Below are 16,449 nucleotides of genomic sequence, written 5' to 3' on the forward strand. Positions count from 1 at the left end.
TTTTCTTTTGGAAAAGTTTTATTGGCACAATTCCTTTAAAAACAGCTCATACATTTTTTACATCATTTACACACATAAAAACGGCAACAAGGCATAAAACACAGCATTTGAGAGTTACATTTGAATTTGTTAAAAAGTACATGTTGTTAAAATCAATTAGTTAAAACAACCATGAGTAAAAGTACTTTCCTTGTAAAAATATCAAATCTGTAGAAGCCATTTAAAATGTGTACTAATGATCTAAAAAGGTAAAACATTTTTAAGACATGAAAAACATGTTAAAAAGCCACTTTGTTAAAAAGCTGTCTTCAGTCCTTTGTACAGGAGCGGGGTGAGTCTTTATCAAGCTCACCTCATCCTGCTCCTCTGAATAGACCATCGTCCCATCCTTTGGGGCCCAGAGGAGATCCCTCCCCTAGGCGCATCGCCCTAGGCGCCGCAGCGCTGTCAGGCCGTGGCCGCCGGGACCTAGGGTGTTGTGGGGGACCCTTCACCTGGGGTCGAGGCCCCCTTCCTTTCGTACCACCCCAGGGCTTCCGTGGCTACCATGGCCACTGCCTGGGGGGTGGTCTCTACGTTTTTCGCTACCAGCAGGTTGCGGGAGGACCACAGTGCTGTCCTGTCAGATACGGTATCTCTACTTGAAATTGACGGATTTTGATCGGGAGTTTTAAAATTATGCTACTTAGGTTGATGTAACGGTGTGTCAATCGACTAAGGGGTTTGGGTGCGTACACTGAACTCGTAAAATGGATGCACTCATAACAAGCGTACAGGAAAGACATTCCAAAAACGAAAGACACACCGATAAAACAAAATATATGTTTATGTTTAGGTTCCACGTGCTTGACGTTTGACAGTTTCCCTTGTGCGTGAGAAAAGGGGGAGGTGAAGAACCGTTTGAGAAGACACACATCCAGCGCTGAGCGCAAGCTAGATAGGGCTCTCCTTCGCTCCTCTCACACACGACCAGCTTACGCCATTCATTCTGCCCTCCCTTGCTCCGGCACACGCTGCATTCCTACGGTAGTTTTTGGATAGCGAGCGGCGATGTTTCTCTGCAGAGCGGCTTGGCAAAGATATGGGCCTTTGGCAAGGAAGGTAGCCCAACAGTTATCTAGAGATGGTGAGTATTTACATGATGGGTTCAAAATATGGAGAGATCTAATTAAATTACATTTGTACATGATACAAGATGGCAAATCTGTATGCCTGTTGGTTTTTCATTCCTCTGTAGGATAGGCTACGGGCAGAGGAATATGCGTGCATTTCAGAAGAGAACATTTTGTTCTCATGTGTTTTGGCTTTTGAAACCGTCGCATCCCACATATGAAAGATGGCACCGGTGTTACAGTACAAGGGAAGTGAAGGTCAATTGGAATGTTGACCAATGATGCTCTGAATCTTTTCATTGTATTTATGTTGATCATTTTATTGGAGCATTGCTACATTTTAAAGGGAAAGTCCTGTTTTCTCCATGTTCAAGTAATCTCATGCTCAAAGTATCCTAACCATTTTGTTCCGAAATGAATTCGGTGTTACTATACAGACTCAGCGATGGCCTACTGTGCCAATAAATCGTTGAAATCCTCTCCAATCATTAGATTATGGCAGCTTGTCACTTCGTATTAAGGGCGATTGCACGGCCTAGGTGTTCACATGATCCATTTTAACCATAGTTACGAAACACGCAATTTGAAAGGGAATGTATCAATTCATTGAAGCTCGTTACATAACGTTTGTGGTTTTAAACACAAATAATATGTGACCTTCATTATGCCAAAGATGGCATAGAAATAGGGTTCATGCTTTTGCTCACGTGGTGTGATCATGGTCTCAATGTATAGACTGCGGACAGAGGCACGCGTTTCTCGCCATACAGCTGCTCCCACGGGAGCGCGCACCAATGAACTTGCATTCTATGAACAAAAAATGGTTGACCTAATCAGTGTTTCAAAGCCGGAGTCAGCATTCATTTTAAATATTTACCATGGGCATAGTTCAGTAGTTCAGGCAACCATATGCTGTACTCACACATATATTTAGGCTGACATAACGTCAGCTTCTGAGAAGGTCCATTTTAATATTTGGACCTTTATTAAATTGTCAAAAGCTTTACCTTACACTATGTGCCTTCACATTTTAGTAGAATGTCCACACCTTTTGCTTACATGGTATTGCTCGTAATTTGCTGTAGCCCCTGCAGAACGTGGTTTTGCTGCTCTTAGACAAATGCCCAAGGGCTAGGCAACGATAGCAACATGACGTGCCGTGAGCTTTTGGCCCAGCGTTCTCTCCATTGACACGACACACACACTCAAAGTCGAGCTTGTCCGGTGTCCTGCTGTCAGACACCATTGGTGGCCTCTTATGAGATTACGCAACAACACCGGCCCCTGCTTTGCGTCTGTGCAGTATACAACCACAGATGGAACAATGAGCCAGATGTTTCATCGGATGTGTAACTATGAAGCATCCGGTTGCCATTTCTATTTACCACCAAATTAGTGATGAGATGAAGCCCAGTGGCCGGGAGTGGGAGAAGATGGAGCGAGATGTATTTTGGCCGACATTCTGTTAATTTTCTTACCGATGAAACATTTGATCTCAATAGTTGTCTGTTCCCAAAACTAGAATCTGTTACAAACAAGGTGGATTAAGTTATGTAGACTTACCCTTTGCCAAAGTTTTTTTTTTTAAGTGCGATGTTTAGGATTGCAAGGGCAAATTTAGTCATTACACACACACACACTTCAGTTCCCTAACAGAAATATACAGACACATACTAGAACATGCCAATAGGATCTCGCTAGCTCATGCTTGGCTCTGCCCCACCCCCTTGCTTGTTCTGCCCACTATTATCCATTTGCTCCCTTTGGAAACAACAGGCTGTGGTCTATTTTGGGTTAGTTATAAAAAAAAATATATTTGATACATTTCTACATCTACATGCCAGAATGCCCCACTGCCATCTTCTCATGGCAGTGGGGCCCTCCCTGCCCACTCTCATCCCTTGACCAGTACTTAGGCACACAGAGTATCATAGTTTAATCTTATGACCCACAACCCCTCATACTCTCTCAATCCCACACCACCTTAACCCTGCAACTCCTGTGAGGGTTTAACAGATTAGTTGGTATAAATAACAGGGTACAGTGACAATCCCTATGTTGATGTTTTGAATGGAGAAACTCACGTACTATGTAGTTAGAACCCATTTATAATCACCGACACTGTTATTTCCTAATTATCAGGATCAAGAGGAAATTGACACAAACGGGGACTAGTTATGTCTAAAATAAAATCCTATTGCCTTTTCCCCCATTAAATTGTCAACTTTATTTGGGCCTGAAATTACTGGTCATCCACTTTGCACACTGATTGTGAAAGGCATGCAGGCTCTCCTGTTAGTTTAGACTGTGCTTGTTTACTGTACAAGTGAAACTGGACACTTGTGATTCGTGGTAGTTTTCTCCACTGTAGCTACTTGACAGATTTATTTGTACTGTGGCAAAGCCGGAAGTCCGTTTCTGTGACAGTCTGTCTGTATGGTAGATTTCTGTCTTCGTGAACTTTCGTGTGTTTTGAATCCTGTCTGTGTTCTAAACTTGCATGCTTGTTGTGTGGTAAGTGTGTGTGTATGATTGTATCCGTCTTTGTGTGTTGTGCGTGTCTAGTTTTTGTGTGCCTGTCTGCAGTGAGGGCATGGCAAAAACCTACAACAGCATTAGCAGGAATCTGTGACTATGGCCGAAGTCTTGAAGTTGTAAACAAAGTGCCTGGCTGCAGTGTTCTCCTGCTGATGTAATGGCACTCAGGCAAAACACAATCAAAGTGAAAGAACTACGTCAAATGACACAACACCACCTTGTGCGGAGTATCATCAAAAAAATATGCGTCTGGAGAGAGTGTTAAAAAAACTTTTAAAAAACTTGAATATTAGTGGTGGGTCATTTCACCTGCTTTTGAATGTTGCTATTGCGCTGACCTGCTAGGAAAATTACTTTAGGTAGAATTTGATTCAATTTGTATTTGACTTTCTTTTCTTTTACAATAGACTATTTAAAAAAGCTGCCCAGTGTTAGTCTGGTTGAAGGTCTACCAGAGGATCACTGAAGTCTATTTCAGTTGGAGGCAAATGAGCTCTGACAGGCACATTCCTGGACACCTAAACACATTCCACCCAATCCAATAAACAGCCAGGGATTGTGCTTCAACAAAGCCTCTGTCCTCACGCTTCTGTCTCGCTCTTTCTGAGGATTGTTTTGATGCATTAGGTCTACGTCAATCTAATAGGGAGTCAGGGTTATAGGGTGGGATCAAGATCAAATGTTGAATATCCTGTTTACATCTACCATGTTTCCTTCTCACTTGATGACCACTCTGAAGGCCGGGTGAGTTGTGCAATGATTATTATTATTTTTTTTGTAGTGTTGCCACGACGACAAATGTCATCAGTCCCCGGTGGTACTGGTGATAACATTGTCTACGCCCTGCTGTGTGGCGGGGCCTTCGCTGGAGCCATCGCATACGTGAGTCTACGCCTGGCCATTTGAATTTGATCTGTCTGAGTTCAGATGACGTAGTTTAGAGATAAACTATAATACCAGACTGGCTGATTTCATAAGCCTTTACAACTCTAGAATGTGCTCTGTTTTATTATGTGACATGGCTAAAGTTATTATTATTATTATTTTAGGTCTTTAAAAAAAAATGTATTGTTTTTCTCCCCAATTTCATGGTATCCAATTGGTAGTTTCTGTCTTGTCTCATCGCTGCAACTCCTGTACGGACTCAGGAGAGGCGAAGGTCGAGAGCCGTGCGTCCTCCGAAACACAACCAAGCCGCAGTCACTTAACCCGGAAGCCAGCCGCACCAATGTGTCGGAGGAAACACTGTGCACCTGGTGACTGTGTCAGCGTGCTCTGCGCCCAGCCCGCCACAGGAGTCGCTAGTGCGCGATGGGACAAGGACATCCCTGCTGGCAAAACCCTCCCCTAACCCGGGCGACGCTGCACCAATTGTACGCCGCCCCATGGGTCTCCCGGTCGCAGCCGGGCTGGGTCAACATGGCTAAAGTTGCCCTCCAAAATAATTTTATAGATTTCTCTGGTAGAGTTGAAGATATTACTATTTTGAGCGTTTAAAATGTTCTTTGTGTTTCTTCCAACAGACATACAGCACTGTGACCACAGACCACGCCAGATTCAATGACCGTGTAGCGGATATCAACGCTCGTCCCAAGACTGTGTGGTCGCCCAAACCATGGCCTCCCAAGAGTCAGTCTCAGCTCACCCACCATCTTACTGCATAACCTCAACCACCATCTTACCGCACAACCTCACCCACCATCTTACCGCCGCATAACCTCACCCACCGTCTTACCGCACAACCTCACCCACTGTCTTACCGCACAACCTCACCCACCATCTTACCGCATAACCTCAACCACCATCTTACCGCACAACCTCACCCACCGTCTTACCGCACAACCTCACCCACCGTCTTACCGCACAACCTCACCCACCATCTTACCGCACAACCTCACCCACCGTCTTACCGCACAACCTCACCCACCATCTTACCGCACAACCTCACCCACCATCTTACCGCACAACCTCAACCACCATCTTACCGCACAACCTCACCCACCATCTTACCGCACAACCTCACCCACCATCTTACCTCACAATCTCAACTAACCCATCATGTCATGACAGGTTGTTGAATAAGACGCTGTTTGGGTTTGGTCCTGACACTAAGGACTGTGACACACTCACTGTAAATACAGCTGGAGTCGGAAGTTTACATACACCTTAGCCAAATACATTTAAACTCAGTTTTCACAATTCCTGACATTTAATCCAAGTAAAAATTCCCGGTCTTAGGTCAGTTAGGATCACTACTTTATTTTAAGAATGTTAAATGTCAGAGTAATAGTAGAGAATGATTTCTTTCAGCTTTTATTTCTTTAATCACATTCTCAAGGGGTCAGAAGTATCCATAAACCCATTTAGTATTTGTAAGGATTGCCTTTAAATTGTTTAACTTGGACCAAACGTTTCGGTGAGCCTTCCACAAGCTTCCCACAATAAGTTGGGTGAATCTTGGCCCATTCCTCCTGACAGAGCTGGTGTAACTGAGTCAGGTTTTTAGGCCTCCTTGCACGCTTTTTCAGTTCTGCCCACAAATGTTCTATAGGATGAGGTCAGGGCTTTGTGATGGCCACTCCAATACCTTGACTTTGTTGTCCTTAAGCCATTTTCCACAACTTTGGAAGTATGCTTGGGGTCATTGTCCATTTGGAAGAACCATTTGTGACCAAGCTTTAACTTCCTGACTGATGTCTTGAGATGTTGCTTCAATATATCCACATAATTTTCATTCCACATGATGCCATCAATTTTGTGAAGTGCACCAGTCCCTCCTGCAGCAAAGCACCCCCACAACATGATGCTGCCAGCCCGTGCTTCATGGTTGGGATGGTGTTCTTCGGCTTGCAAGCCTCCCCCTTTTTCCTCCAAACATAACGATGGTCATTATGGGCAAACAGTTCTATTTTTGTTTCATCAGAGTAGAGGACATTTTTCCAAAAAGTATGATCTTTGTCCCCATGTGCAATTGCAAACCATAGTCTGGCTTTTTTATGGTGGTTTTGGAGTAGTGGTTTCTTCCTTGCTGAGAGGCCTTTCAGGTTATGTCGATATAGGATTCATTTTTACTTTGTATATAGATACTTTTGTACCTGTTTCCTCCAGCATCTTCACAAGGTCCTTTGCTGTTGTTCTGGGATTGATTTGCACTTTTCGCACCAAAGTACGTTCATCTCTAGGAGACAGAACACATCTCCTTCCTGAGCGGTATGACGGCTGCATTGTCCCATGGTGTTTATACTTGCGTACTATTGTTTGTACAGATGGAAATTGCTCCCAAGGATGAACCAGACTTGTGGAGGTCTACAATTTGTTTTCTGAGGTCTTGGCTGATTTCCTTTGATTTTCCCATGATGTCAACCAAAGAGTCACTGAGTTTGAAGGTAGGCCTTGAAATACATCCTCAGGTACACCTCCAATTGACTCAAATGATGTCAATTAGCCTATCGGAAGCTTCTAAAGCCATGACATCATTTTCTAGAATTTTCCAAGCTGTTTAAAGGCATAGTCAATTTAGTGTATGTATACTTCTGACCCACTGGAATTGTGATAGAGTAAATTATAAGTGAAATAATCTGTTTAAACAATTGTCGGAAAAATGACTTGTGTCATGCACAAAGCAGATGTCCTAACCGACTTGCCGAAACTACAGTTTGTAAACAAGATATTTGTGGAGTGGTCGAAAAACAATTTTTAATGACTCCAACCTAAGTGTATGTAAACTTCTGACTTCAACTGTAACTATTCATTGTCCACTGTTGCAATGCATTTTCAATTGGCGCATAAAAAATAGAAACCTGCTACACTCCCACCAGCTGCCAACCCACCCCATAACCCCCCTCTCAGTACAGTGGCCTAAGCCCTCCATTCGTGAGTCATGGTTGGCACAGTAGCTCTGTCCTGTCTGTGTGTGAGAGAAAGAGGGATGTGATCCACGCTAGAGATTGTGGGACAGGAGGCCTGGATAATCCTTGACTTATTTCACCATGTCCGAGGAATGTCAATGAAGGACCACACACACACGCTCATGCGCCTAAAGCCGTAGCATGGCTATTCAGTGTGTGTGTGTGTGTCCTATTTTCTCCTCTGGGAGAGCCTTCCTTCTGCAGTGGAAATCCTGCTGAGTTCATTAGAATAGACACACACACACACTGAGGGTGTCTCCTGTCATGATGTATTATTAACTCTGACACAGACAGGCCATCCCGCGGGTCAGGACAGCCCAACAGTGTGTGTGTGGAAATAACAAGTGGTCAGTAGTTTTGGCCAGACCACCATGGACTTCTAGCCAAGCAGGCCAGCCCCCCTCACATTCTCTGGCCGAACCAAGTCATTGCTATTCAGTGTCCAGGCAGCTGTCGGAGACCTGCGTATCCCACTATCACTCCTTTTCGTCTCTGCCAAAATCACTTCCTGCTAACAAAAACACTCTCCCGTCCAAGACTATTCTATTTATGCTTGCAGCCATTATGTCATCCAACAGTGGCTAGGGAGTTGGTTATTTATTGACACTGGGGGAGAACCATATCGTTCTACTGGTGCTGTATAAACACAAGATTAGATATACAACTAGCTTTTATTGTCCACTTGTAATGGATGTTTATTTTGGCAGACTTCACCGTGACGCTAAACTCCAACTACACAGATATCATCACACAAGCGCATGGCTATCTCACCCATAAACGCTCATGCACGCTCATACACGTGTGAAAAGATAAACAAGGCAACAATAAACATGTCGTACCCCACGAATGATGCAGCGCCCCCCCCATGGGGCCAACTGGGATTGCGTGTGACTAACACATTCCAGTTAACTGCTATAGCTCCCGACTTGGGCAAATCAGTGTAATTTTGTAAATGACGGATCTCTATGGCAAGACTCATCATTCACCCAAGTTTTGTCCAAATCGGCCCAGTGCTGTCTGAGATATCACGTGTGACTGACGAACGAATGGACGTATGGAGACAGATCCACAGTCCCCTCCCTGATTTCATCGTGGGGGACAATAAAACACCATGCCAATATCATAACTGAGTACAGATCAGACAGATATATACTACGGCAACCTCATTCATATAAACTCAGCAAAAAAAGAAAACTCCTCTCACTGTCAACTGTTTATTTTCAGCAAACTTAACATATGTAAATATTTGTATGAACATAACAAGATTCCACAACTGAGACATAAACTGAACAAGTTCCACAGACATGTGACTAACATAAATGGAATAATGTGTCCCTGAACAAAGGGGTGGATCAAAAGTAACAGTCAGTATCTGGTGTGGCCACCAGCTGCATTAAGTACTGCAGTGCATCTCCTCATGGACTGCACCAGATTTGCCCGGTCTTGCTGTGAGATTTTACCCCAGTCTTCCACCAAGGCACCTGCAAGTTCCCGGACATTTCTGGGGGGAATGGCCCTAGCCCTCACCCTCCGATCCAACAGGTCCCAGACGTGCTCAATGGGATTGAGATCCGGGTTCCTAGCTGGACATGGCAGAACACTGACATTCCTGTCTTGCAGGAAATCACGCACAGAACGAGCAGTATGGCTGGTGGCATTGTCATGCTGGAGGGTCATGTCAGGATGAGCCTGCAGGAAGGGTACCACATGAGGGAGGAGGATGTCTTCCCTATAACGCACAGCGTTGAGATTGCCTGCAATGACAACAAGCTCAGTCCTATGATGCTGTGACACACCGCCCCAGACCCTCCACCTCCAAATCGATCCCACTCCAGAGTACAGGCCTCGGTGTAACGCTCATTCCTTCGATGATAAACGCGAATCCGACCATCACCCCTGGTGAGACAAAACCGCGACTTGTCAATGAAGAGCACGTTTGTCAGTCCTTTCTGGTCCAGGGACGGTAGGTTTGTGCCCATGGGTGACGTTGTTGCCGGTGATGTCTGGTGAGGACCTGCCTTACAACAGGCCTACATGCCATTAGTCCAGCCTCTCTCAGCACATTGTGGACAGTCTGAGCACTGATGGTGGGATTGTGCGTTCCTGGTGTAACTCGGGCAGTTGTTGTTGCCATCCTGTACCTGTCCCGCAGGTGTGATGTTCGGATGTACAGGTCCTGTGCAGGTGTTGTTACACGTGGTCTGCCACTGCGAGGACGATCAGCTGTCCGTCCTGTCTCCCTGTAGCGATGTCTTAGGCGTCTCACAGTACGGACATAGCAATTTATTGCCCTGGCCACATCTGCAGTCCTCATGCCTCCTTGCAGCATGTCTACGGCACGTTCAAGCAGATAAGCAGGGATCCTGGGCATCTTTCTTTTGGTGTTTTTCAGAGTCCGTACAAAGGCCTCTTTAGTATCGTAAGTTGTCAGAACTGTGACCTTAATTGCCTACCGTCTGTAAGTTATTAGTGTCTTAACGACCGTTCCACAGGTGCATGTTCATTAATTGTTTATGGTTCATTGAACAAGCACGGGAAATAGTATTTAAACCCTTTACAATGAAGATCTCTGATGTTATTTGGATTTTTACGAATTATCTTTGAAAGACAGGGTCCTGAAAAAGGGACATTTCTTTTTTTGCTGATTTTACATGCAGCAGGATCATTGTGTAGATCTCTCATCCATATACTCCATAGCCTATATTACACTGAGCAAAAATATAAATGCAACATGCATCAATTTCAACGATTTCACTGAGTTACAGTTCATATAAGGAAATCAGTCAGTTCAAATACATTTATTAGGCCCTAATCTATGGATTTCACATGGCTGGGCAGGGGTGCAGCCATGGGTGGGCCTGGGAGGGCGTAGGCCCACCCACTGGGGAGCAAGGCCTTTTATTGTCCCCAGCACAAGGTGCACCTGTGTAATGATCATGCTGTTTAATCACCTTCTTGATATGCCACACCTGTAAAGTGGATGGATTGTCTTGGCAAAAGATAAATGCTCACTAACAGGGAAGTAAACACATTTCAGAGAAATTAGCTTTTTGTGCATATAGAACATTTCTGGATTATTTTATTTCAGCTCATGAAACATGGGACCAACACTTTACATGTTGCGTTTATATTTTTGTTCAGTATATAATCCATATAAAACCCTGTAAATCTGTGACACTGTGCTTCTCTGTGTCTGTTTTCAGGCAGGGATGAGGAAGAGGAGGGTGAGTGCCTATGTGTGGCTCTACTGGCTAATGTCTTTCATTTTTATAATAACTCACAGCCTGTTAAATGACTCTCTTTCTGAATGACCAATGAAACTTTGTCTTAGACTAAGGGTACCTTGGCATGGATTTGATTATTCTCTCACTGATGGCCTTGAAATGTATGTTTCTCTATTGGTGCACTCACACCTAGATCTTTCTCTAGATACATCCACAAAACTGCATTTCACAGAATTCTGAGGACCAATGGTGGGGAAAAGGAGCGGATTCATGGGCTCTGAAATGAGTGGAGTCTTCATGTATTTTATTTAAATGATTGAGCCAAATGCTGTGAAATGCCATGATGATAATCTACAGTATAGTTAGTAGTGATGTCTCCAATCATTGTAGGGTTCCTAAATCCTCATTGGTTAGTCACTGCAGAGCACCAATCACATAGCTTCTTACGCCCACTCTGAGTTCTCCCTGTTCTGGTTAATAACTGCCTGAGCCATTTGTCTCATCTGCAAAAAAAATCAGCCAATTTATCAGCAATGAGTGCTTCCAACCTTCTGGCCTTAAATGCTTTCTATTTACATATAGTAGAACTGGCATAACGGTCTGAGACAGATGACCATTTATTTGAATTGACACCTGGATAAGGTGTTGGGTCAAGAACAGGTTCTGCGCTCTGATTTTCTGGACTTAGTTTTGGAAGTTTCACAACCCAATGCCTTAGCTTTCTGTCATTGGCAGAAAAAATATTGTTAGGGGACCCAAAGCATGTAGTTGATGGAAAACCTTCTGTTGACGGTAATATTTGGGAGGACCTGTTCCCTGTACACAATGTTTGTTCCCTGTACACAATGTCTTGGTTTCTCTAGATGGCCTACTCCTGTTGATGACTTTGATATAGACATTTTTATCGGAGTGATTCTGAAACTAGAAAACTCAGCCTCTCCTTTCTGGCCCCACCCCACCCAGCTTCTCCCGTCTGACCCTAACCTGATCCTATTGGCTGAAATACCTGTTAATCAGAACAGGGGGCTCCCCTCCTTGACACTACTCCTTTCCTACTGTACGATCCACCCCAAAACGTGCCCACCCTTCAAACCCTCTTCTCTCACTGTTAACCCCCCCAACCTCTCGTAAACCCGTACCTCTTTATTAAAGAGTCTTTATTCCCTACCAAACTCCCTACCAAATGTCCACACTGACGCCACTCGTCAAACTGAAACAGGTGATGTCATCTTAGTGCCCCTTTACACCTAGAATGCTAATTCACTGTTGGCATTATCAGTCATTTTGATGAGATAAGCCTGTAGGGATTTGATGATCATAGTATTTGATGTTAAATTTGCGTATTTGATAATGGTGAAATTGTAATCTGATTTTAAGTCCTTTTTTGGGTCAAAGGTTCTCTTCCTCCTTTTTGCGCTAACGCTCTCCTATTTTTACTCTTTTCAGTGTAAAACTAAATTGGCTATACGTCAGGGGACTTTATAGCCTGCTGGACTCTTTGGATGAATCTGAAAAGGGGGAAATCTCCTACTTTCCTCCTTCTCCTGTATGACCGAACAAGTCCTGCTTACGTCCCATACGTTCAACTTCTGTCTGTTTCTGAACGTTTCAGAACTTCGTTCTATGTGTTGCCCCAATTTTGTATTTATTTGATGAACTGTTTTTGTGGCGTCTTCCAGGATGGAATCGTGTTGATGGATAAATGTGTAAACAGACAGACTGCCTCAATTTAAAATTAAATGCACACAAACCATCTGGCTTTTCTGTTAATGTTGGAATTTCCAGGTATTGGTTGCTTTGATGGGATGGTAAGATTCACCATCTTTATCCCCTCACTCCTTAGTCCACCCTCTGACCTCTAACCCCTGATCCTGTATACCTCCCCTATGTCACTTTCACTTTGCTCCTCTCCTTTTGTTGTTTTTCTCTCTTTCTCCCCTCCTTTTCTCTCTTGTCTCGTTGGGCTTTGCATGTGGTTCTGCAGTGAATTCTCTTCTGTAGTGGAGTGAATTCTCTTCTGGGGAGTGTGGTATGAGCCGGAGGTGTGGTAAGATGAGTGGCATGGGCGTGTGTGATGCGTTGTGTGATTGTTTCAGTGTGTGGTTGTGTACACGGCAGCTAAATGATAAGTAATGAATGTAAATATGATTTAAGATAAAAACATAGACGTAGTACTTTATCGGAATATTCTGTTATATTACAGGCTAGTGTTATGTAGGCGTGAGTAGTGTAATTCACATGCCCTGCAAATACTCTTACTTATTTCGTGTTGTAAAGCTTACTCAGGCAGTGTTTCAAAGGCCCATGCCATCTTTACTGATTCATATCTTTTTTTTTTCTCTCTCTCTCTCTCTCTCTCTCTCTCTCTCTCTCTCTCTCTCTTTTTTTTTTTTAAATTTCAGGTGAGGAAGCAGCAGCCTGGGGAGGAGAGGAGGAAGCAGAGGAGGCGGCTGAGGAGGGAGGAGAGGAGGCAGCAGCAGAAGAGGCTGGAGAGGAGGCTGCAGTTGAGGAGGTTGTAGCGGCGGAAAACGGAGCAGAACCCGCGGAAGAGGTCTCAGTCGAGCCAGCGGCCGAGGCAGTCTCTGAAGAACCGGCTGTGGAGGCAGCGGCAGTCGAGGCAGAAGCAGCGGCCGAGGCAGTCTCTGAAGAACCTGCTGTGGAGGCAGCGGCAGTCGAGGCGGAAGCAGCGGCCGAGGCAGTCTCTGAAGAACCGGCTGTGGAGGCAGCGGCAGTCGAGGCAGAAGCAGCGGCCGAGGCAGTCTCTGAAGAACCGGCTGTGGAGGCAGCGGCAGTAGAGGCAGAGGTGGCACCAGCGGAAGCGGAGACTGTGGTGGAGGAGATTACAGAGGCTGTTGCTGAGGTCGCAGAAGAGGTCATCGAGGTGGCAAATGAAGTGGAGGCAGCAGCAGAGGAAGTGGCCGTGGAAGAGGCTGCTGAGGAGGCAGTTGCCGTGGAAGAGCCGGAGGAGGAGATCAACGGTACGGGCCCAGAGGAGGAGGCAGTCCCAGAGGCTGCTGTTGCTGCTGAGTAACGCACACACACCACAGGGAGGCACACGCTGTCCACCACCAGCCCGAACACTCACTCCGATAGGCCAGCAACAACAGGGAGATTATGTGTACACTGTTCCTACACCATAGAGTACCACTACAGCGTCTAACACTGATCTCACCTGGTTCTAAAACCACTGTAGAGCTAGACTCCTCTGCCGTGAAGGTTATTCTCTCGAAGAGAACACTTTATTTACTAGTTTATTAGAGTTTACTTAGAGGGCAGAGAGTAAATAATGGTATGGCTGGTTTTGTAAGTGAAAGTGTTTAAAGCTAGAAGACAGAAGCTTCAAGGTTTTTGTGTGGGGTTTGATTTTCTGTATTTCAAAATCTCCTGACTATGTACAGTATATTTGTTGTGAGTCCAGCAGATGGTAAACGTGCTGAAACAGCTTTTACAAGGGAATTCAGTCAGAACAGCAGATCACCGCTGTGAGACCTTTTTAGAAAGTGGCAGTGATGTCATCCATATCAACCTCATATCACAGTAAGGATGGAAATACACAATAGTGCAAATCACTGTGCCACCTCCCCCCAATAGTGAAATGTGATGAAAAACCTTCTTATTTCCCCTTTCCCCCTCCAAACTACCTTTATTCACCCCTTCCCTCTCTCCCTTCTTCCTCTCAAACACTGTTTACAAAGCTCCACTGACCTCACGTATCAATGCCCTTTAACCTCTCCCCTGCCTTCCCTCAGAGGCCCGATGCCGCATGCAAACACAAACAGGAAAACACCTCAAATGCGCCATTTGATTATCTTTGTTTTGTAATGTGTAAGACCAGTCCACGGCCAACCAACCACGAATACTCAGGCTTTTTTTGGGGAGATATTACATAGATAACTGTACATTTCTAAGCCTCTTAACTTATGCTTCTCTGCCAGATATCACGGAGTTGGTACATGCCGATGTAACTTTAACTTGTTTCACTAAACCCGCTGTAGCCGCGTGATGGCTTCTGTTTGCACAGACAACGCTGAAACCTGTGCAAGCTCTGTAGCTGTAACAAAACGAAACGGTTGCCGTGTGTTTTCATTCTTAACTGTAAAAGTGGAACTTGGAGGGAATGACCTCGCAAGGTTAAAATGTGAGGAAATCAACCATGTGTGGTCATTCAGATTTGCTCTTTTTTTTAACCAGCTAACGTAGTGAGTCGTCGTGTAAGTGATTCAGGGAATTCATCGAGCCATACAATAAAATGACTGGAAAGATCCACTCCCGTGTTGAGTTTGTCTGGGTTTGGTTTGCTTGTGCTAATACGCTATGCTTGTAGGGTTTTCGGGTGTCCTACAAGGTCTTTCCAAAGCAGCAATGGTTTCCATCACGAGGACAAATGACAAGACAATACACTTCCGATCTAATATTATGCGGGTTGTACCATGAAGAACCTAGGGATAAATCCACCACACTGACACTAGGAGTTCATTCACCTCTGCACTGTTCCCCCATGAGTCAACAAACAATTTACTTTAGCCCAGGACACATATCAGAAAAGCTCCCTAGTTCAAGACAAATGTTTGAAATCAAACCATTATCCCATTTGGTGTGTGTTCCTTTGTGATATTTGTCAGGAAGTCATTTTATTTTATTTGAGGTGGCCTCTTTTAAAAAATATATTTTTAATGAAGGATGGTGGACAACATGCAAAAGTACTGTCTTTGCTGTATGTTCTGATGACTTATTTTGGAATGTCTTCTATTCACATTAGAAATGACTCGTTCACACTTAAAAGGCATGTTGCGTTGCATACGTGCACCATATGGGGAATGGTCATGTACAGTTAACTGCTATTCCACACACTGTTCCTTCATTACTTCTACTGCTTCCTGTGCCCTCTTCCATTCAATGCTTCTCCTGTCACCGCACCTTTTATTTCGATGCCATCTACACCCATGCCACTGCTACCCTGTATGTTGAAGTTCTGCAACAGTAGGCTCCATCCTAACTCTCTCGAAACCACCCATTAATTTGCGGTCACTCAATGCTCTGGCGGGTACATTCTTGCCATAGCCTGACAGTCTGCATTGGTCCAATGCATTTCTGCTTTGCATCATTCACCAACATGTGCAACAAATAGAGGTTTTAATGACTGGTCCAGCTGAACTTTTAGATATGGGACTTTTGGGGAGCAAGTGATGCATGCAATAGAGGTCAATGCATGGTTAAAGTACACTTTGATCTGTACAATGTTGATGCAAACTCAACAAAAATGTCTCAACACATTCGGATTGCCTTTCTATCTGAAGAAGCACAAGCTAACACCTAGCTAACACCTAGCTAGTTTTTTCTTCTTCTAACTAATGTCACGTTTTTACATGGCAAGCTGCCTTGTTGGTCTTCTCCCTGTGACCTCTGTCTGGCTAATGGCTACGTGTTGGTCTGGGTATTCTCCCTAACCCACACAGTGGGCTGAGCCCGTAAGGGTTTTGGTCAAACTGTACTATTTAAACAAGAATGCGTCTTTCACCATCTCGTGGGAATTGTGCACAGACTTCTACAATGTTCACGTTGGCATGTCTAACTCACTCTGTTTTCCTGGATCTCCTTTCTTCTGTCACACTGGGTGCTATGTTGATTGAGTTGGAGATAAATTGTGAGTCAGTCTTTTTGTAACAT

General features: G+C 44.5%; 1 protein-coding gene across 5 annotated transcripts in view; it reads left to right on the forward strand.

The window, feature by feature from the left end:
* Positions 1-16,449, forward strand: part of LOC109905966 (fibrous sheath CABYR-binding protein) — a 22,488-nt gene continuing 6,039 nt past the window's right edge. For 2 of the 5 annotated variants that reach the window (XM_031790117.1, XM_031790115.1), the window contains exons 1-5: positions 1-1,126; positions 4,432-4,532; positions 5,174-5,279; positions 10,762-10,782; positions 13,185-13,760. In XM_031790117.1, coding sequence (XP_031645977.1) covers positions 1,051-1,126; positions 4,432-4,532; positions 5,174-5,279; positions 10,762-10,782; positions 13,185-13,760 — 880 coding nt within the window. In that variant the 5' untranslated portion in view covers positions 1-1,050. Of the gene's footprint in view, positions 1,127-4,431; positions 4,533-5,173; positions 5,280-10,761; positions 10,783-12,228; positions 15,049-16,449 lie in introns of those variants that run through there. The other 3 variants (XM_031790119.1, XR_004203038.1, XM_031790118.1) reach the window with 3 other exon arrangements.

The sequence above is a fragment of the Oncorhynchus kisutch genome, linkage group LG15 (genome assembly GCF_002021735.2).
Source record: "Oncorhynchus kisutch isolate 150728-3 linkage group LG15, Okis_V2, whole genome shotgun sequence".
NCBI classification, from domain to species: domain Eukaryota; kingdom Metazoa; phylum Chordata; class Actinopteri; order Salmoniformes; family Salmonidae; genus Oncorhynchus; species Oncorhynchus kisutch.